Source organism: Dendrobates tinctorius, unplaced genomic scaffold (assembly GCF_039654945.1).
Source record: "Dendrobates tinctorius isolate UK_male_01 unplaced genomic scaffold, ASM3965494v1 ptg000009l, whole genome shotgun sequence".
NCBI lineage: Eukaryota > Metazoa > Chordata > Amphibia > Anura > Dendrobatidae > Dendrobates > Dendrobates tinctorius.
Genome location: NW_027361677.1, coordinates 4757998 through 4781493, shown reverse-complemented (window position 1 = coordinate 4781493; position 23496 = coordinate 4757998). Strand labels below are relative to the sequence as shown.

The 23496-nt window shown below is 47.4% G+C and overlaps 1 protein-coding gene across 3 annotated transcripts in view; it reads right to left on the bottom strand.

Annotated features, from left to right (window-relative positions):
• Positions 1–698: 698 nt before the first annotated feature.
• Positions 699–23496, bottom strand: part of PHAF1 (phagophore assembly factor 1) — a 35638-nt gene continuing 12840 nt past the window's right edge. For 2 of the 3 annotated variants that reach the window (XM_073582165.1, XM_073582173.1), the window contains exons 11-17: positions 18930–19013; positions 17838–17920; positions 17035–17078; positions 16875–16918; positions 15840–15898; positions 3590–3662; positions 699–2487 (exon numbers count right to left, since the gene is read on the bottom strand). In XM_073582165.1, the coding sequence (XP_073438266.1) occupies positions 2398–2487; positions 3590–3662; positions 15840–15898; positions 16875–16918; positions 17035–17078; positions 17838–17920; positions 18930–19013 (477 nt within the window). In that variant the 3' untranslated portion in view covers positions 699–2397. The remainder of the gene's footprint in view (positions 2488–3589; positions 3663–15839; positions 15899–16874; positions 16919–17034; positions 17079–17837; positions 17921–18929; positions 19014–23496) is intronic. The other variant, XM_073582183.1, reaches the window with a different exon arrangement.

Here is a 23496-nt window from a genome sequence, read left to right as displayed (position 1 = left end):
CCTAACCCTGACCCTAACCCTAACCCTGACCCTAACCCTTAACCAAACCATACTTAACCCTAATCCTGACCCTAACCCTGACCCTATAATCCTTAACAAAACCATACTTAACCCTAACCCTGACCCTAACCCTGACCCTAACCCTTAACCAAACCATACTTAACCCTAATCCTGACCCTAACCCTGACCCTAACCCTTAACCAAACCATACTTAACCCTAACCCTGACCCAAAACCCAACCCTAACCCTGACCCTGACCCTAACCCCCCTTAACTAACCCTAACTCTAACTCAAACCCCTAAATTCCATGGTTAAAAAAAAAAAACGCATATGCAAAAAAACGCTTACATGAGCATGCCAGTGCGCACATATGCGCATCCATAGGCTATAATGGCCATTTTTAGCGCAAAACGTGCGCATATGTGCGCATGCGCTTTTTTGCAGGGCCAAAAAATGCAACATGATGCGTCTGGAAAATCCAAATCGCACACCCCAAAAAAACGCAGCGCATGAAAATCGCATACATGCGCTTACAAGCGCGCAGGTATGCGCACCCATGTTAAATATAGGGGAAAAAACGCATGCGCAGGTTAGCGTTTTTTTCCAGCGCTAAAAAACGCAAATGTGAAACCAGCCTTAGAATGCCAATTCCCTGAAATATCAGCAATGCTGTTTGGCAGCAAAACATGAAGAGGGCATCAGTGTCCGTCCTTTATTCATCGATAGATACCACCTACATATAAAGTTGAGCAAGTTTGTAAATACATTTCATTACATATAATACACACTGTAATCAAGGATTATTGCAAGGTACTTCAGAGCTGCAGTCACAATCCTGCTGGCTAACAAAAAAACAAATAGTTGACAAACTTGAGCTGAACCCCTAAAATGTAGAGGGACAGGTAGAATTAGGCAAAAAGTTTTGTAGGAGCCACATTGGTAGTCTGTGGCAAATCCCCTGCTACCTGCTGGCTGGTGTTTCTTCCCCGTAGATTGATGCAGAAGGATGTAATCAAGTGGAAGTTTGTCGGGCTTTGTTTCGCGGCTATGGACCATCAACGTGGCCACCGAATCAGGATTGTGCAAATCTTTTTGCTCAACTCACGTGTCTAGGCATGGGAGCAAAAAAAAAAAAAATAACCGGAGAAAGCTTTGTGCAGACATTGATCCAGGTAGGAATGCTGGAAGAGTTCAGCTTGAAGGATTGTTAACGCAGCTCTAAATCAGGATCAGAATGAAAACAAGCAATGAAATGCGTTTGCAGAGCTGCACGCCTTTCTACGCGAAGGAGGACACACACCCATAACTCCCATCCTTATCCTGTATAGTTAAAGTCCTCATATAGATTAAAGTCGGCTGAACCCGCCGATATACCGACAGTCTATTGGGGTCCTCTCGACTCTCCCCGACAGATGGATTTCTGACGGCTGATTCTTTAGTTCTGTATGAGATAAGCTGCTGTCAAAAAAGTTTGGCAGCGACTTTCTCATAGAGATCACGGCAGCGCCAGGGTGAGTCGGTCATAACTGTATATAGGGGAGACGGGAACTGCAGCCCAATCCATTGTTGGGTGACAGCTATGTAATCAGTATGTGGGTCTTTACTTTCACAGAAGATGGTACCCTTGATGAGAGCTTCAGTATAGGGACCCCCCCCCATCCCCGTATGTGATCATTACGATTCTTTTTTAATTGCTTGACATTTTCGTTGTTAATTTGTTGTATACAATTACAAAAATATGTTTTTATTCTTTAATTCAATACTTCCCTTTCAGATTTGTAGCAATTACGCAGCATCCGAAAAAAACAAGCCTCCCACAGCATCCATGCGTATGGGGGTAAAGAAACAAAAAAAAGCCTATATCTTATGTACCCACACAGGATAGTGGCTTGTGTGTACTGGAGCTGTAGAGTCCCAAGATGTGTGGTACCTGAATACGTGGCTGTATATATAGATCTAGGCGTATATACAAACACACCAATTACATGTCAGACTGTCCTTATCCCCACACAAATATTAATGTGTTCACATACCCATGTATAGGAATATATACAGATGTGACCATCACAGGAAGTCAACTAAACACGAACACACAAGGCTCCTCACGCCCCGTTCCTGCGTGCGGCTCCAGCTTTGTTTTGTGCTTTTACACGCAGCGGAGGCCCTGACATTCTGCAGTAGGAGGATACAGGGACACGGAGGGCACGCCGGCTGCAAAAAAATAAAAAATAAGGATGCCTGGCAGGAACCGGAAAACGAGGCGACGAGCGCAGACACCCACGTCCCATGCATCTCCTTGTTGCATGGCCCACGGAGCACAGTGCTGCGATTCCCGGGGGTATCTGTCAGCAAGTGAAGGCACGCTGGGCTGTACAACCTCACCCGCTGTTCTCCTGCTCACTGGCTCAGCTCAGGCGCTTTCTGATGCACAGCGGATCTTGGGGCTCCGTAAAGGGTAACTGATGCTATATGGTTGTTCTGCATGACCTAAATCAATAATTAAAACAAAAAAAAAAATTAATAAGTATAAGGCTCCAAAAGAAAAGAGGACACTTCTTATCAAGGACGTTATTTCTCAAAGAAAATGAAGTCAATATAGTACTGAAACTGATATTAAACAGGAGTGCAAGGGTCATAACTACGGAGATAATGGCACACTGATTAGGGCTCGTTAACACGTCACCGATTTTTCTTGTATGCAAAAATCAGTCCAAGTATCATCGGTGTCTTGAGTCAAATTTTTATTACCGATTGGTCATAGTGGCAGTTATTCTCATACTGAAGAAAAAAGTTACACACGCACTCTTATATTAAAGAATAATAAAACAATAATAGTAAAATAATAAAAAAAAAAATATTACAAGGATAATAGAACAAATACTTGTTCTATTCTTGTAATTATTTTATTTGTTTTATTATTCTTGTAATATATAATAGTGATAAATATTACAAAAATAGAAAATACTAAAATATTATTTGTTCTATTCTTGTAATTATTTTAATAATTTTATTATCATATTTGTACTATTTGTTTTATTATTACTAATCAAACAAAAAATATTACAATAAAATAATAATATTAATTTCTCAAGCATCTCCTGCAGTCTGTGAAAACTAGGCGGCCACCGAGTGACGTCATACCCCAGCGATTCTGAGAACAGGCCTCTTTAGAGTCCTAGCTTGACTGGAGATGCACATGCTCGATCTCCGCTCCATTGCTTGTCTATAGGACTTCTAGAGAAGGTTGAGCACAGAACTTGGCCATTACCGATCAGCAAGTTACTCAAGAAAGGCTCCAACAGTTACACCCCCAGAGGTTGGAAAATTAGATGATGGATAACTGCCAATCTTCAGAATATTGATCAATTCTTGCCATGTTTTCCCAAAAGACTATATCTGATCAGGGTCCCAGCAGTAGGAGAATATGTGATCCACTTATTGTCAAGAGACCCTCGTGACAAGAAAACCCCCCAAACAATTCAGTTCTCAATCAGCCTAGATCAAGACAGATACTTTGTAGTTAGTGAACACGGTGAATGGGAAAAAAAAAAAAAAGTGAACCCCAAGAACGGAAATGTAATTTACTAACCTCAAAAATCATCCTCTGTAGACCAAAACAAAAAGTTGATCCGAATGGATTTGTGTTATTTGGAGAGGAAGATCTGCAAAAGGAATAAAGCGATTATGTAGGATTACAGATTGATTTATAGAATCATAGAATCGTAAAGTTGGAAGGGACCTCCTGGGCCATCTGGTCCAACCCTCTGCTCAAAGCAGGATTCACTAAACCATCCTAGACAGATGTCTGTCCAGCCTCTGTTTGAAGACTTCCAGTGAAGTTAAACTCACCACTTCTCGTGGCAGCCTGTTCCAATCATTGATCACTCTGTCAAAAAGTTCTCTCTAATATCTAATCTGTGTCTCCTCCCATTCAGTTTCATCCCATTGCTTCTAGTCTTTCCTTGTGCAAATGAGAATAAAGATGATCCTTCTACAGTGTGACAGCCTTTGAGATATTTGTAGACAGCTATTAAGTCTCCTCTCAGTCTTCTCTTTTGCAAACTAAACATTCCCAAATCCTGCAACCTTTCCTCATAAGACAGGGTTTGCAGACCGGTCACCATTCTGGTCGCTCTTTTCTGAACTTGCTCCAGTTTGTTGATGTCTTTTTTAAAATGTGGCTCCCAAAACTGGACACAGTATTCCAGATGAGGTCTGACCAAAGAGGAGTAGAGGGAAATAATGACTTCACGTGATCTAGACTGTATGCTTCTGTTAATACATCCTAGAATTGCATTTGCCTTTTTTGCTGCTGCATCACACTGTTGACTCAAATTCAGTCTGTGATCTATTAGTATACCCAATTTTTTTTTACATGTGCTGTTGCTTAGACCTATTCCTCCCATTCTGTATATGCTTTTTTCATTTTTATTGCCCAGATGTAATACTTTGCATTTTTCCCTGTTAAAAACCATTCTCTTAGTTGCTGCCCACTTCTCCAGTTTATTTATATCCTCTCTCTCTCTTCTCTAGTATTAGCTATCCCTCCTAGCTTTGTGTCATCAGCAAATTTAGTTAGTTTACCCTCAATTCCTTCATCTAAATCGTTGATAAAGATGTTGAACAATACAGGGCCCAGGACAGAGCACTGTGGTACCCCACTTGAGACATTCTTCCAACTGGATGTGCAGCCATTTACGACCACTCTTTGGGTCCGATCACTAAGCCAGTTATGAATCCACCTAACAGTTGCCTTGTCCATTCCATACCTAGTCATTTTTTCAATAAGGATTTTGTGAGATACTTGGACAAATGCTTTGCTGAAGTCAAGATATAGTATATCTACAGCATTTCCCTGATCCACCCAATCAGTGATTCCGTCACAGAATGGGAATGAAATGTATAGAGCGGCAATAGGGAGCAGCAGCTCATGTACAGCCATTTTGCCAGCCGAATGGTAATGCAGGAGAAAAAAGGAGGGCAAGCACCGCTGTATAAGTTGCTTACCGCAATAAATGCCACATATCCAAAGCAAAGCGATTGCTAGAAAAAGCAATCAATTATCGATGAGGGTGCCACTTCTGGGACCCCCACAGATAATGACAATATAGGGATTTTTGTGTACTTACCGTAAAATCCTTTTCTCCGAGCCATTCATTGGGGGACACAGAGACAGTGGGTGTTATGCTGCTGCCACTAGGAGGACACTAAGCAAACCAGAAAAAAGTTAGCTTCTCCCCTGCAGTATACACCCCGTAGCTGGATGAGATATCTCCAGTTCAGTGAAAAAAAGCAGTAGGAGCTTAAACAGTCAACAATAACGAACTGTGTCAAAACCTAAGAAAGCTACAAATGAGCCAGTAGGCTAAACAGGGAGGGTGCTGTGTCCCCCAATTAATGGCTCGGAGAAAAGGATTTTACGGTGAGTACACAAAAATCCCTAAGCGCGAGGCCTGATTTTAATCCGGATTGAAGAAACTCCAATATGCCTGGAATGGAGAACACCAGAGGGGAACAACCACGATCCTTGCACCATGAAAAGATTTTCCAGGTGCGGTGATAGATACATCTGGATACAGGCTTCCTAGCACTAATCATGGTGGAAATGACGTCGAGAGAGAATCCAGCCTGTGCTAAAATCCAGGATTCAACTGCCATGCCGTCAAAGACAGGGCCCTGGAGTTCTGGTGGTAAATCGGGCCCTGAGAAAGCAGATCTGAGCGCGATCTGGAAGTCGCCAGGGGACGTCTGAGACTAGCTGTATTAGTTCCACGTACAAAGCTCGACGCGGCCAATCTGGCGCGACTAGGATTACTGGTACCCCCCCCCCCCCCGCTCTGATCTTCTTGATGACCCTCGGAAGCAAGGGAAGAGGGTGAAAGATGTACGGAAGCTGGGACCGGTGCCATGGCAGAACTAGGGCGTCCGCTCCGATGGCGCATGGATCGCGCGATCGGGCAATGAACCGAGACACCTTTTTGTTTAGCCTGGAGGCCATGAGGTCCACATCCGGAGTCCCCCAATGAAGACAGATCTGGTGAAAGACTTCCGGATGAAGAGACCACTCTCCTGAGGCAATGCCTTGGCAACTGAGAAAATCTGCCGCCCAATTTTCTACGCCGGGGATGTGAATTGCTGAGATGGATGAATGGTTGGTCTCGGCCCAATGGAGGATGTGACTCACTTCGTGCATGGCCATCCTGCTCCGGGTACCTCCCTGGCGGTTGATATACGCTACAGCCGTGACGTTGTCTGATTGGATCCTGATGGGGTGACCTGCGAGGAGATGGTGGAAACTCCGTAGAGCAAATCTGATCGCTCGTATCTCTAAAATGTTGATGGGGAGACGTGATTCTCGGGTTGACCAACGACCCTGTGCCGTGTGGTGACGAAAGACCGCACCCCAGCCGAGAAGACTTGCGTCGGTGGATACTACCAACCATCTTACTGGGAGAAAAGACCTCCCTTGATTCAGGGAGGACCTCATAGTCCACCACTTGAGGGCTTGCCTGACCCGCAGGGACAGAAGGATCCGACGGTCCAGGGAGAACAGGTTCTTGTCCCAAGTTGACAGCAACGCGTGTTGTAAGGGACAGAGATGGAACTGTGCAAACGGAACTGCTTCCATGGCAGTCACCATTTTCCCGAGAACTCTCATGCTGAAACGAATGGAGTGAAGCTGGACGGGAAAGAGTCCGCACTGCCTGTTGTAAGGCTTGCGTCTTTTCCGGAGGGAGAAAGACCAACCCGCGGGAAGTGTCCAAGATCATTCCTAAAAAGGAAATTTGCTGAGCCGGTTTCGGCGGAAACTTTGCGAAGTTTATCTTCCACCCCAGGCATGAAAGTGTATTTACTGTTATCTCGACAGATTCTTCGCAGGCTGAAAGGGACGGACCCTTGATGAGCAGGTCGTCCAGATATGGTAACACTACTACTCCCCGAGAGTGGAGAATGGCCATGACAACCGCCATGACCTTGGTAAAGACCCTGGGGGCAATAGCGAGTCCGAAGGCCAAGGCAATGAACTGGAAGTGTTCGTGAATTGCAAAACTCGGGAACTGCTGGTGAGACGGGCAGATCGGAATGTGAAGGTAACCGTCCTTGATGTCGATGGATGCCACGAACTCTCCTTTTTCCATGGAAGTGACCACTGACCGGAGAGATTCCATTTAGAATCGCCAAACCATGACAAAACTGATATAACAGTTTGAGATCCAGAATGGGCCTCATCGTGCCGTCTTTCTTTGGAACCACAAAAAGGTTTGAATAAAACCCTCTGAACCTCTCGTGATGAGGGACCGGAATAAGAGGGCCTGAACAGCCCGAAGGAAGGCTCTTGTCTTTCCCTTGGGCGGAGAGGAAAGGAAAAAGCGAGTTGGAGGGGGAGTGGAGAACTCTATCTTGTATCCGGAGGACACCAGCTCCCTGACCCACTTGTCGTGGACGACCGCGAGCCAGGTGTGGCTGAAGGAAAGTAGGCGGCTGCCTACTTTGTTGGTGTGCCCCGTATACCGCAACAAGTCATTGGGTAGATCTATGAGACCTGGCTCCCTTGGAACCAGAAGCCCTAGGTCTGGGTTTCCAAGGGCGGTTAGGTCTGTACGAGACCTGGGAGCCTCTGTCTCCGCACAGAGACGGACCTGATCTGGAAGAGAAGGTAGAGGAAGACCAACCGGAGTTGTTGCGAAAGGAACGAAAGCGTGTCGGCTGTTGGTTGTGAAACGGCCAAGCAGCTTTTTGCTGAGGGAGGAATTTACTTTTCCCCCACGGTAGCATCAGAAATGAGCTGCTCTAGTTTCTCTCCAAAAAGACGACCCGTTTGAAACGGAAGAGAAGTCAAGGATCTTTTAGATGCGGCATCTGCCCGCCAGTCGCGGAGCCATTGGGCTCTTCTAATGGAGATCGCGTTAGCGGCAGTTTGTGCAGCGCAATTGGCAGCGTCAAAAGAGGCGTCCACTACAAAGTCCGATGCGTGAATTATCTGCCTGGCGACCGTGGTTGCTTCTGGAGGAAGATTGGTGTCCTGGTAGGAAGTAATCAAGACCTCTGCCAAAGCGGCCATTGCTTTCGTGACCCAAATTGCCGCGAAAGATGGAAAAAGCGCTGCTCCTGAAGCTTCAAAAACTGAATGGGCAAGGCAGACAATCTGACGATCGGAGGGGTTTCTGATCGTGGAACCCTCGGACACGGACAGAAGCGTTTTTGAAGCCAGACGCGATACAGGCGGGGACTGTAACCAATCTTTCATTAGGTCTGGGTCAAAAGGGTATTTAGCCTGAGTAGACTTTTGCCCTGTGAAACGCTTATGCGGACGATCCCTATGTTGCTGGACAACTTTCTTAAAGTCCGGATGGCTGGTAAATAACCTGCGCACACGCTTGGTTTTCTTAAGTGAAATAGGATGTGCTGGAGCAGGAGCATTATCCTCATCCAACTTCAGAATCATGTTAACTGATTCTATAAGAGAATCAAGAGACTCTTGATCAGTTGGGGGATTCTGAGGGGCAGACGTGTCAGAATGAAAGTCAGAGTCGTGCTCGCTGAGAACTCCAGGAGAGGGAGAGACAGGAGTCGCAGATGCAGAGGCGCGAACTGGGCTAGGGGAAGTGTCATGGGTCCTCTTTCTAGAGCCCCGACCATCCCTTGAACGAGTACAGCCCCTGCTGGTGGACGGTTCCCGTTTGATGCCAAAGCCTTCCTCGGGAGTAAGGACGCCTTCTGGCTCCCTCCCAGAGGGAGAATATAGCCTGGGTCAGAGACTCCACCGACCGTGACAGGGACGCAGCCCACTCAGGGGTACTAAACGCAGGAGACCCGTCAGCAGTGGCGGCAAGGGGCGATTGAGCGCAGGTCGGGGCGCAGGCCGGGTCACAGTCAGTGCATAACGGATTAGTCTGTGCACTAGGTAAGGCAGACTTGCAAGGTGGTACACACGGTAAAAAACGCAGTGTGCTTTTTAGCAGCCCGTTTCGCTTCCTTAGATTGAGACATAGCGCTCCTGAAAGGGTTAACGGCAGAGTCTGCTGCAGCTGCAGGGAACGTGCCGGGAAGGGGTTAAGCTTTAATATGAGGGCAGATGCAGCTTACCCGGTCCTATGCTGTGTCCCCCGGGAGGAATGGCGGTGGCCCTGCGGTGTCACCCGGTATCCGGCAGAATGCTTGCCTCACAGCTCATATCTAGAGCAGGCTGAGGTAAAAGGATATGGCCCCCGAGACTAGGATTGCGCATCTAGTCAGGATGAGAGGCGCCAAGGCGAGGGGGCGGCGCCAACAGTGCGGGCGGCGCTATTTAAATTGCGGCCTAGTAGGCCGGAAAAGCCGGGGGCTAGATTTTTGAGCCTACCCGAGGTAGGCGCCGGTGGGCGGGCCGGGGCGGTGCTATTTAAATTGCGGCCTAGCAGGCCGGAAAGCCGGGGACTAAATTTTTCGGGCTAGCGCCTAGAGGCGGGGGGGCTGGTGCACCACCGTTGACGCCACGTCAGCGCTTCTCCCGGAGGACAGGACCCGACCCATACCTCTACTCCAGTGCTCAGCTCTGTCCGGCCATCCATACAGGCTCTCATCCTCCAGGGCGGAGCTGTGTGAGCTGCCCCCTGCAGAAAGGTCTTGACCTGCTGATGAGAAGATAACGACCTCTGGAAAAGCACGGAAAGAGTTGAAACTTGGCCCTTTAGGGAACTAAGGGCAAGCCCAGCATCCAGGCCCACCTGGAGGAAAGCCAGAATAGAAGGAAGCGAAAAAGACATAGGCGAAATGCGATTGGATTCACACCACCCAAAATATGCCTTCCACGTTCTATAGTATATTCTGGAAGAAGACGGTTTCCTAGCACAGATCATGGTGTGAATTACTTGGTCTGACAGGCCCGATTTTTTCCAGAACCGGTCTCAACGGCCACGCCGTCAAATTGAGAGACCGAGAATTGGGGTGGCATATCGGACCCTGAGACAGTAGATCCGGTCTGTCTGGAAGTCTCCAAGGCGCATCCGCGAGAAGGTTGACGATGTCCACGAACCAAGCCCGCTTGGGCCAATCCGGCGTGATGAGAATGACTGGCACCTCTTCTGCCTTGATCTTCAACAGTTTGGGGAGAAGAGGAAGGGGAGGAAAGAGATAGGAGTGCGAACTGTTACCAAGGAATGGTCAGAGCATCGACACCTACCGCGAGAGGATCGCGTGCTCTGGACACGAACCGAGTCACCTTCCTGTTCAGACGGGACGCCATAAGGTCCACGTCCGGGCTTCCCCATCGCTGACAAATTTGAAGAAAGACGTCCTGATGCAGGGACCATTCCCTTGCCGTGAGGCCATTGCGGCTGAGAAAGTCGGCGACCTCATTTTAAACGCCGGGGATGTGTATCGCGGATATCGCTGGAACTGAGGCCTCTGCCCAACGAAGGATCTTGGATACCTCGGCCAAGGCACTCCGAGTCCTTCCCTGGTGGTTGACATATGCCACCGCCGTGGCATCGTCCGTCTGGATCCGAATTGGCAGACCCCTGAGTTGCCTGTGCCAATGAAGAAGGGCCAGAAGAATTGCCTGTATCTCCAGGACGTTGATCGGGAGGGCTGCCTCTTGCGACGACCAACGCCCTTGGACGGTCAGATGGCGAAATACCGCTGCCGTCCCTCGTCACCACCTGCCAATGCACCCGAAGAAAAGACCGGCCCTGGGAGATGAGAGGTGATGTTATCCACCAATTGAGGGACAGTCTGACTTGAAACGAGTCGGATTGGACGATCCAGGGAGGACACTGATCTGTTCCACTGCGTCAGAATGGCCTGCTGAAGAGGTCTCGAGTGGAACTGGGCGAAGGGAATCGCTTCCGCCTTTGCTACCATCCTCCCTAAGACTCTCATGGCTGAACGGAGAGAAGTGGGCCGAGGACTCTGAAGCAAGAGAACATCCCGCTGGAGAGTTACTCTTCTCTTCGGGAAGGAAAACCTTCGCCTGACGGGTGTCGAAAAGTAGGCCTAGAAACACAAGATGTTGCATTGGGATCAGGCAGGACTTTTTCCTGTTGATAATCCACCCGAATCGGGAAAGGGTGTCGCAAACGATGGCGAGACTTTCGTGAGCCTGGGGCAGGGACTGAGCTTTGATGAGGATGTCGTCCAGGTATGGGAAGAGCACGAGACCTCTGATCCTTAAAATGGCCATCAGCGCTGTCATTATTTTCGTAAAAACCCTGGGAGCGGTGGCGAGACAGAACGGTAGAGCGACAAATTGGAAATGCTCCTGATGTATCGCGAAGTGCAAGAATTTCTGATGTCCTTGAAAGATGGGAACATGTAGATAAGCATCCTGAATGTCTATGGAGCACAGAAACTTCTGTGCCTCCATGGAAGCGATTACTGAATGAAGGGACTCCATTCTGAAGTGTCGCAGGAGGACCCTTGTGTTTAGTAACTTTAGATCCAGAATGGGCCGAACCGTACCGCCTTTCTTTGGTACTACAAACAGGTTCGAATAGAAACCCGTGAAGCGCTCTGCTTCTGGAACAGGGATAATCACCCCCGAATCGAGGATAAAGGCGATGGCGGTATGGAAGCCCGGGATCAGTGAGGGATCTTTTGGGGGTCGGGAATTGAAGAATCGATCCCGAGGACGAGAAACAAATTCTATTTTGTATCCTGAGGATACAATTTCCCTGACCCAAGCGTCTTCCACCGAGGCGAGCCAGACGTCCCTGTAAGCAAGAAGACGGCCGCCCAAGCGGTGGGATGCGCCGGGGTTTTGACGCCAGTCATGCTGAGGAAGACCTTCCAGGTCTAGACCTGGTGGATCTACCTTGGGAGGAATGGGAGCGCCAGGAAGGAGTGGGCCTACAGGAAACTCTTTTCCTATCTTGGCGCGCTTGTGGCCTCTGTTGGTTAGAAGGTGACTCTGCGGTCGCGAAATGACGAAAGTGTCGAAAGGGCCGAAACTGACGCTTCGGAGGAGGCCGACGAGGCTTGGACTTGGGCAGAAGCGAGCTTGTGCCCCCAGTGGCGTTCTTAATGATCTGGTCTAGTCTGTCACCAAAGAGGCGCAAACCGCGAAAGGGTAGGCTGGTGAGGGACTTTTTGACGATAAGTCCGCCTGCCAGGCCTTAAGCCAAACTGTGCATCGAATAGCCACAACGTTGCTAGATGCCTGGGCTGCGCAAGACGCAGCATCTAGGGAGGCAGATACCAAATATTCGCCCGCATGGGAAATCTGGTCGGCGAGGTCCGCCAGTTGCTCTGGACAAGCCCCGGCCAGAATGCCTTGTTGGAGATCTTAGCCCAGTTAGTTATGGCCTTAGAAACCCAGGTAGAAGCGAAGGCCGGACTTAGGGCCGATGCCGCCGCTTCGAAGGCTGATTTCTAAAAAAGATTCTATCGTTATGATCACCTAGCGACGCTCCCCCAGAGATCGGAAGGACAGTGTTGTTAGACAGTCTGGAAACCAGCGGGTCTATGACAGAAGTTGACCATTCTGCGGTGAGCTCCGGCGAGAAAGCGTCTGGTCGGATTCTCTCTTTCCCTAGTCAGAATCTTCTGAAACTCAGAATGAGGAGCGAAGACCTTGGTAGGCGGTTTAGACCGCCTGAACGAAACACCCTGATCTGCGAGTTCCGTGGGCGGGTCCTTGATCTTAAAGGTTTGGTTGATCGCACCAATGAGGCTCTGGACCATATCCCTCATGTCTGCGATTTGGTCCGAGTCCAGCTCCAAAACATCCTTGGAGGGCGCGTCCGAGAAAGTTTCGCCTGGTTCAGGAGAAGAGGATCTGTCCGACCCGGGCCGCTGTGACGGGCTATGGGGCGAGACGGAGCGAGAAGACGAATCAGAGGGGTGCCCGTCTGGATCTTTTGCGGCTAATGTTGGTAGGCTCAGTCGGAGCTTCCTGTGGCCTGCTGGGCCCTGCGGAAGTCTGCAGGGGCAACTTATCAAGTACAGAAACCAGGGTCTGAGATACCTTGGTGAGATCTGCCACAGATTGAGAAAGAGAGGAAGCCCACTCTGGAATAGGGGTCTCTCTCTCACTTGGGCCAGCCGGGGGCTCCTGAACGGTGGGATCAATGACAGAGGGGAGAGGACTGGCCTGATGGAAATTTGCGTTTGCAAGCAGAACATGCAAAGTGAAGAGGAAGTTGGGGGGACGAGAGCAAAGTGGCTTAGAATTAGACATGGTGAGCTAACCCACTAAGCGGCGCCAGACGGTTAGGGGACCAACAGCTGAGGAGGGTGTCAGTCTGCAGTGCAGAGCTTCTCACGGCACCTGTGAAGCGACTTTCAGCTATTGCTTGGCTCCCTTGGGAACGGCTCCTGTAGACAGGGAAGGCGACCAGCTCTCAGGCTGAAGAAAATGGCGGCTGCCTGGGAGAAGACGCGCTCTGCAGAGGAGAAGATGGGCGGAACAACCGCGCTTGGACGCTCCCCCCTGCAGAAGTAGTGGGTGGCAAATGTGGCCGGGGGAGAAGGTGGGCGGAACAACAGCACAAGACCCGAATAGAAGCCGGGGCCTAAATTTGAAGCAGCGGTCGCCGGAGGGGCGCAGCGCGGCCCGGAGGTATCCCGCCAGCCGCACTGTCGCGGCGCAATGAGGGCACGGGTCTGGAGACGCCGCAACATCCGATGCCTAAGCCAGCACTTGCTGACTTAGGACCCCTGGAGCAGCGCTGTCACCGGGCTTCCCCTGGAAGGAAAGGTACCACAAATCCAGTTCGCTCTGTCGCGGCGCTCTGAGAGCCCAGGGCTGTGGACGCTGCAACGTCCGATGTCTGAGCCAGCGTTTGCTGCATTAGGACCCATGGAGCCGCGCTGTACCTTACATCCAGTGAGGAAATAAGACGCCCGTACCCTTCAACGGACGTCCGTGCCTCCATCTACCGACAGGCTCTGGTGGGCGAGTGGGTGTGAGGCAGAGGCTAGGATCTTTTTAGTTCTTGATCCTGCGGCTAGACCTATGAGGATACAGGGTGGCAGTACACGCCGTACTCATAGTCTCTTTGTGGGAGTACAGATGTGACTGTTTACTCTGTATCCCTCCGGAACCTGCAAGGGAACGAAGCACGCTGAGGTAGATAGGGGTGAAAGACCCGTGTCCACTTCCTACTGACACTAAGCTAAAAACTGACTAATTCAGCACCAGTTGGTGGGGTGTATACTGCGGAGGAGCTAATTTTCTTATGTGCATAGTGTCAGCCTCCTAGTGGCATCAGCATACACCCATGGTTCCTGTGTCCCCCAATGAAGCGATGGAGAAATGTAAAACCTGTCCATATATAAAGATCACGGACAAGATAAAGATCCCCAACTCACATCAGGACTACAAGATCCCAGGTACTTTCAGCTGCATCACATCTAATGTGGTGTACTTAATTATTTTTACTAAATGTCCAACTGGGGGTCTGTATGTGGGGGAGACAGGGCAAAAGCTTAGAACAAGGATGAATTCTCATCGTCACACAATAAGGGAAAAAAGAATGGCTCCATACCTGTGGCACAACATTTTTGTATGCCTGGTCATAGCATGATGGACATTAAATTACTTGTATTAAAAGGTAACTTCAAGTCTCAGAGAGACAGAAGAGTCTCAGAGTACACATTTATGACAACTTTTGACACATTCAGTGCAGGAATGAATGTGTTGCATGGATTTATGTCTTTTTACATCAAATAAGGAATAATCAGAGGGCAATAAAACTTTCACGCTCCTTATCTACTAACTGTTCCAATATTTATCCCTCTCCCATAAAGACAATTGTGCTTCATGTCACTTGTCTTATCTATTGCATTTTTTCTGTGCTGTGTTGTGTATAAAAATGTGATTCTTCAGATGTTGTATTCGTCTAGCCTGAGTAGTCTCGAAAGCTTGCAATGTGTTACCATCTTTTCAGTTAGCCATTAAAAGGTATCAACCACTGAGGACTCTCAATTCTAAATATTCTGCTATTAGCTAACATGGTACAAAGATATATATCTTGTCTGTTTTTGGCAGGACGTTGCACCATGTAAATGGGACATGTGTTGCCGATAACACATTATATGTGCACAAAGTGATGAACTTTAACGATCATTCGATGCTTGCAAGTAGTCAATCAGCGGTTGTGTTAACATTGAAATCATGCCATGGAAATCCAGCTCAAATCCCAGAAAGTATTAAAAGTACTTGCTACTGCAGATAAAGGGATGGTGGAGATATTAAATATGGTGCAGGAAAGAATTTAAATACATATACACACACAATATATATATATATATATATATATATATATATATATATATATATATATATATATATATATATATATATATATATATATATACATACACACACACATACATACACACACACACATATACACACACAGGGTGGTCCAAAAGTAGGTGGACAGTATGTGTAATAGGGTTATAATGTGCAAATTGCCTCTTCAGAAAGAAAGAGGACTTTTACTCTACAGCGCCACCTATTGGTAGTAGCGATCCTACAAGTCACAATCAACCCTTTAACGAGTCTTGTAGTATGACTTAGGATACAAGCCAAATCAGAATCTCAATTTCAAGGGTTATAATGGTGTTTTTTGGACCATTTTTTTGATGAAACAGTCACAGGAGATAAGTATCTCGAAATTCTAATGAATCAAGTTGTTCCTCAGTTATAGCGACAGCCTAATTCAAATGATCTTTATTTCCAACAAGATGGCGCCCCTCCACATTATTCAAGAGTAGTCCACGAGTATCTTGATGAAACATTTCCTAATAAATGGATTGGCCGAAAAGGCCCACTTGATTGACTGGCACGTTCACCAGACTTGACCCCAATGGATTTGACATTGCTTCGTGTCAAAAATAAAAAGTATAAATTTTACCTGTGAAGGACAACTGGCTTCTCCATAGGATGACCCAAGTGTTCTTGAATACTGTCCCACTTGTAAAAAAAAAAAAGTTAAAACCAATCCCAGGCCAGCTGTTCTTTCTCAATCATTTATGAATCTACTAATTTAGCTTCAGTGCCAATGCATCACAAGATTTTCCAGATCTTACACTGTACAACTAAGAAATCACTATACCTACTAAATAAAAAAAATAGTGATGAGCGAATGTGCTGGGATAAGGTGTTAACAGAGCATGCTCATTGCTAACCGAGCGACTTCGAGGTGCTCGAATAATAAAGGTACTGTCTCACTTAGCGATGCACCAGCGATCCCGACCAGCGATATGACGCGGTCAGGAACGCTGGTACATCGCTGGTACATCGCTAAGTGGTCGCTAGTGAGCTGCCACACAGGCAGATCTCACCAGCGACATCGCAGGGGTCAGGGGTCGCTACTTACCTGTCAGACGAGGCGATCCTACGTCCTCCCGCCTGCGTCCACGCGTCGCTCGTCTCCATAGCAGGAAGCCCAGCAGGAAGCTGACGGCGAGAAACGGTCCAGGCCGTTCTCGCGCGATCAGCGATAACCAGCGGGGGAGCGGTCGGAGGTAAGTATCAGACATAGCGATATCGCTATAACGTCACAAAAACCAGTGACGTTATAGCGATATCGCTTAGTGTGACAGGCCCTTAAGTTTAGCTGCAACACATGCAGGGATTGCCTAATAAACAGATAATCCCTGCATGTTTTGTGGCTAACAATCGTGGGGACTCGAACATGTTTTGAGCACGCCGAAGACCCTCGGTTAGCACCTGAGCATGATCTGATAACACCTTATCCCAGCACGTTCACTCATCACTAGTGAAAACCAGAAAATAGAATAATACTATGAATGGTTATTCGGTGTGAAAGCGATCGTCCGGTCTAAAAAGGCCAGTAAACGACCGCCAATCATAAAGGTACCACTGCTTGTTAGTGAGATGAATGGCTGCATCGCCCAGCCTACAAGAATTAATGTGTGCGGCTCACCTTGCTGTACGTGGTGCAGATTTCAGTCTGTGTTTCAGAGTTGTCTAAGTAAAAAAAAAAAAAAGGAAGATAGTCATGTTCTAACATTAGATGCTGCGATAGGAAAGGCTGATAAAGGGGATGGGTCACGACACAAGAAAATGCAATTAACTAAGCACACCTTTCTTAACTATTAACGGAATCCGGAAATCACAACGATGATATCTGAGAAAAAGGAGAAAGAGGTAATTAGTTTTAGCATAAAATTATCTAACCAACCAATTTTGGTGTTTGTATTTTCATTGGCAGATAGTTTTCAAGAAAAAAAAGCCGCTGCCACGATTGTCTGGCAGGGGCTTTTGCTTCTCTTTACACTTTAAACGTATGAACCCATGAAAAAGCATAGGGAAGGCAGTAGAGAGACAGTGATTATATCGTGTATGTACAATCAGTGAATACATGTATTTAGTCTCATAAATTGCAAGAAAATGCATCTAGCAAACATGGATGAATATGCACAGATTGTGCCATCTTAGTCACAGAATATCGTACTAGGATATCAATGTGGTATAGTAGTAAGGAAGACAACTGTGCGGTACTAAACCCCCTACTGCCCTGTAGTTGCCCACTAGCATCCATCTAATAACATCCGAGTACAAATAATTCACGCAGGCATGGTGAAGACAAGGACTGGCATCGTTACTGGCATTTACATAAGGCGTACCACTGGGTCCAGTACTTGCAGACTTTCGACTGGTGCCAATACCAAAAGGTAAGTCATGTGAAATCGTTTAGGCAAAAAAAAAAAAAAACCCTCACATCATCCAAATGTGTTTGGTTTAGCGGACGTGAACTCGTCTGCTTATTTGGAGTATTGCCCATAAACAAGTCTCCATAAATTTGCTAGGTCTCCCTGATCGGAGCCAGGACCCACCCAGAGCCGACAGCAAATCACGAGACGATTCATTTAAAGAGTCTACTCACATATTAAAATTGTAATGTCCTGGATAATTTGTGTGCAATACAAACTTCTTGGCGCTGTGGGTATTTGCATCAAACAGAATATCCTGGAAACGGAGATAGAAAAGAAAGTCAAAAAGTATAATAAACAAGGAAAAAAAAGCACTTTAAGATCAGATCCTAATGGGAAGATCTAAGACCTTGTTCAAACAGTGCAAATTAGGAAGTTAAAATCCTCGGATTCTCTTGCAAATTCGCAACATATTTTGAGAACACAGAACTGGGCTGCAACCACCAGTCTCTGTACCCATAGACGCCCATCCACATGATGAGAGGTCAAACTACTGTCCAGGCGTTAAAGGGGATGGCCGAGCACAGGCATTAAAGGGGTTGTTTGGACTTGTGATACTCCTGGCATACCCTTCAAATAGGTCATCAATATACGATTGGTGAGAGTCCAACACCCAATCCGATCACTCCTGGCAAGCGGCTGGAAGTAAGAGCTGCACTGAAAAACCCCTTTAAATAAAAATAGGTATACTATGCGTTTTGTTTTGGCAATGAATGTAGTAGTATATATTGGAGGTATACACCGGGAGGATGCTCTCGATATATACACCTCTATATACCCAATGATTTTTTTCCCCCCAACTTAAATGAATTCACAAAAACTGATGAAAAATCTGCATCAAGAATTGTTGATTTTTGTTGCAGATTTGAGTTTGGTTGTATTGCCTTCACAATGTTTTACCACAGTGATTTTTCAGAATTTTTTTTTTTTTTTTGATGGTCCTTCCTGCCCCGCTGACATCGTATACACTCCTTCACACAACAATACTTTCTGCTTTTTTTATGCATAAAATGTGCTCTGTGTTAAAAATAGATGGAAAAAAACAAAAACCATAGCGTTGACCTGCTGAGTAACGGGTTCATTTCTGAGCAGGAAAAGAAAAACAAAAAAAAAAACAACTATTATACATGTAAGATGAGCTAAGGGGAGAAGGAAATTATTGAAGGTAAATGTATTCATTCTGTAAATCAGAATATTCCTGACTGACAAGTGATGTGGGAAGAGCCGGATTCTTGGCAGCAATCGGTTTAGGCATAAATACTCACCACTCCCAGGGTGAAATAATTATAGAAATAATCGTTGCACTTGGCAGGAACCTGTTTGTGGGGGGACGGGGAATGAATTTTCATCTGCAAACATGAAAGGAAATAAATGAAAGTTTAAAAAAAAAAATACAAAATTAAAGCATTCGTGGGGAACACATAATACATAACGATCACTGTGCAGATGTCGATTCTTATGTGTAGTACAATGCTTGGTGGGACCGAGAAGAAACCTTAAGGCCCGAGAGTGTATCCAAATGACCTCTGGTACCAAACCAGAGTACTGGGCACTACAGTTTACAGTATAAAAGGAATCTGTAAGTATTTTTTTTCTGTATAATCTGAGATCAGCATGATGTAGAGGCAGAGATCCTGATTCCAGCGATGTGTCACTTACTGGGTTGCTTAGTGCATTTTCGATACAATCACTGTTTTCACTGCTATATAGATGTAGCAGTTCTGTGAATGCTGAACTGTGTTTAATAACCCTGCCCACACCACTGATTGGCCGTTTGATGACAATGTACATAAGCTACCAATCAGTGGTGGGGGCGGGGTTAAACAGACCAGCTGCACTGCGAGACCTAGTCCTGCAGTGATAATTTCCTGATAAAACAATGATTATATTGAAACGACAGCAAACAACCTAATAAAGTGACACATCCCTGGAATCAGGATCTCTGCCTCTACATCATACTGCTTTACCTGCTGACAGATTCCCTTTAATGTATCATCACTATTATTGAAAAGTTGGTGCAAATTAATTAGCTGGTCATGTGGACCAGAGAGCAGAGAACCACCTCCTACCTTCCTCTTGATTAGCATGACATCATTGCTGATTCCCAAATGACATCGCGCCAAAAGAAAAGCCGCAGAGGACAGGAGAGGAGGTAGGAGACGGTTCTCAGGGATCCTGGCCAGCGGCCACAGATTATGGACTGGGTCCTGCAAATCAAGTCGACCCAACTCATCTGTTATTTGTAATATCTCTTCATGGCTGCTCTCCTACACCCAGTGGGCATTATCACTTCCGTCACAGTTATGAGTGGGTAGCCGAAGAATCATTTTCCACATTATGGAATAAGAAGTTAATCAGCATGCCAAAATATTCACAGCTCCTACCTGGTGACTAAGAGAGACGCATCACTGCAACACACAGAACACTTTACAAGAGGTCAGGACTCCTATGAAATCTCTAGTTAACATAGCAAGTAATAAGATGACATATTCCGAATCTATTAACTCCTTCCCGCCATGGCCTATTTTTTTTCCATGCTTTAGTTTTTTTTCCCTCTTAGTTCTTTTCCAAGACACATAACTTGTTAAGTTTTCTACTGATTTTCTAAGATTCTTCAGGTCCTTACAGAAACAGCTTTTTCCAAATTTACATAGGTTTTTTTTTTTTAATATAGTGGTAAAAATTTGTAAAAAAGTAAAACAAAAAAACTCATTAAAGTTGGATTTGTGACTCAGTCTGGAATGGATTGACAGAAGCAATTCAGGGGAGGATAGCAGCGATCGGAGCTCGGCTATAAAGGTACTGTCACACTTAGCGATATCGCTAGCAATATCACTATAACTTGTGACGTTATAGCGATATTGCTAGCGATATCGCTATGTCTGATACTTACCTACGACCGGCTCCCCCGCTGGTTATCGCTGATTGTGCGAGAACTTCCTGGACCGTTTCTCGTCGTCAGCTTCCTGTGGAGAGACGAGCGTGGAGCCGGGCGGGAGGACGTCTAGATCGCCTCGTCTGACAGGTAAATAGCGACCCCCGCGATGTCGCTGGTGAGATCTGCCTGTGTGGCAGCTCACTAGCGACCACTTAGCGATGCACCAGCGATCCTGACCACGTCATATCGCTAGTCGGGATCGCTGGTGCAACGCTAAGTGTGACAGTACCTTTACATGCAGGTGCCTGTGTAACACAGCTGACATGAGCCATGTATGGTGCAGACTGTGCACCCACCGTGTGACGTACACATAACGTTAGCTGTCAAGAAAGGCTCATGCAGAAAGCTGATACGTCTGGAACACAATTCCTACTCGTATGCGTCATTCCTTCAAACGTATGAAGACACAAAAAAAAGGAGATTTTTGTGTACTCACCGTAAAATCTCTCTCTCTTAGCCTTTAATTGGGGGACACAGAACCTTGGGTGTTATGCTGCTGTCCACTAGGAGGCGACACTATGCATAATCTGAGAAAGATTAACTTTGGCTCCTCCTCTGCAGTATACACCCCTGGACGGCGTCAGCCTTCTCCAGTTTTGTGCCAAAGCATAAGGAGGAACGTAACCAAATAACATAACCATGCCTGTAAGAAGGCTACTATGTACGAGCTCAAAGAACAATATGAGAACTCAACAGAAAACAACGGCCCATAAGGGCAACAGGGTGGGAGCTGTGTCCCCCAATTAAAGGCTAAGAGAAAGATTTTACGGTGAGTACACAAAAATCTCCTTTACTCTGTCGCCTAATTGGGGGACACAGAACCTTGGGACGTCCCAAAGCAGTCCCTGGGTGGGAAGCAGTGGACGAATATTGTGCTGACAGTCCCCTAGACTTGGGGTACTGCCGCCTGCAGAACCAGTCTACCCAGGCTCGCATCCGCTGAGGACTGGGTATGAACACTGTAGTGTTTCGTAAATGTGTGTAGGCTAGTCCAAGTGGCCGCCTTGCACACTTGTTGTGCCGAAGCCTGATGCCGAATGGCCCAGGAGGCCCCTACTGCCCGTGTAGAGTGTGCCGTGATACCGGCCGGAAGAGGGGAACTGTTAAGTCGGTAGGTCTCATGTATGGTGGACTTGATCCACCTGGCAAGGGTAGCCTTGGAAGCCGGCAACCCCTTGCGACTACCTTCCGGAAGAATGAAGAGGGAATCAGATTTCCGGAAAGGTGCAGTCCTGGACACGTAAATCCGCAATGCTCTGACGAGGTCAAGCGTATGCAGAGCCTTCTCCACTCTATGAACCGGAACCGAGCAAAGGGAAGGCAGTGAAATCTCTTCATTAAGGTGAAAGTTGGACACAACCTTCGGAAGGAAGGATGGTACCGTGCGGAGAACCACCTTGTCCTGGTGAAAGGCTAGGAAAGGCCGTCTGCAGGAAAGTGCTGACAATTCCGACACTCTGCGTAACGAGGTGATCGCCACTAGAAAAACCACTTTCTGAGACAGAATGGAGAGTGGAACTCCTCTAAGAGGTTCGAAGGGTGGAGCTTGCAATGCTGTCAGGACCAGATTGAGGTCCCACGTATCCAGCGGACGTTTGTAGGGAGGAACCAATCGGGAAACTCCCTGGATGAAAGTCCTTACTTGCAGTTTAATAGCAATGCGCTTTTGAAAAAGGACTGAAAGCGCCGACACCTGACTCTTAAGCGAACTTAAGGATAGCTTGGCATCTAGGCCCGATTGAAGAAAACCTAGTACCTTCGGGAGGGAATAAGGGAGTGGGACTTGTCCATGAGATTCGCACCAAGAAAAGAAAGCTCCCCAGGTACGATAATAGAGCTTGGCAGAGGCAGGCTTCCTTGCCCTGATCATAGTTGCAATGACTGCCGGTGAAAAACCTGCCTGGGTTAGAATCCAGGTTTCAAGGGCCATGCCGTCAAATTGAGAGCCCCTGAATTCTGGTGGAAGAACGGACCTTGAGACAGAAGGTCGTGATGGTCGGGTAGACGCCAGGGGGCGTCTGCCGTAAGTTGGACGATGTCGGCGTACCAAGTACGTCTGGGCCAGTCTGGCGCGATGAGGATGGTCGGAACTCCCTCTTGCTTGATCTTCCTCACGACCCTGGCGATTAGGGGGAGGGGTGGAAAAATGTACAGGAGTCGGAACTGGGACCAGTCCTGGACCAGGGCATCCGCTCCGAGCGACCGCGGGTCGTGTGTCCTGGCCATGAAATTGGGAACCTTGGTATTGAGATGGGATGCCATTAGGTCCACATCCGGGGTTCCCCAGCGTTGACAGATCTGGTAAAAAATCTCGGGATGGAGAGACCACTCCCCCGAGTCCATTCCTTGCCTGCTGAGAAAGTCAGCTTCCCAGTTTTCTACACCCGGAATGTGTACCGCAGAAAGTACCGACCTTGTGTCTTCCGCCCAGCGGAGGATATGAGCCACTTCTCTCATCGCCTGGGCGCTGCGGGTCCCGCCTTGGTGGTTCACGTATGCCACAGCCGTGGCATTGTCCGACTGTATCCGTATGTGCGAGGCTGCAAGCAAGTGATGAAATGCTCTCAGTGCCAAGAGAATGGCCCTGATTTCCAGAACATTGATAGGCAATGTCACTTCCCTCGGTGACCACTTGCCCTGTGCCCTGTGATGTAGGTGCACCGCCCCCCAGCCTGTCAGGCTTGCATCGGTAGTCAGGATCTTCCATTGTCCTGAGAGGAATGGCTTCCCTCGTGTAAGCGAGTTTGGTTTGAGCCACCAATGCAGGGACCTCCTGGTTGATGACGTCAACCTGAACTCCCTGTCGATGGTGAGAGGGTTCCTGTCCCAAGATCTGAGTATGGCTAGTTGAAGGACCCTGAGGTGAAACTGGGCAAATGGCACTGCCTCTATTG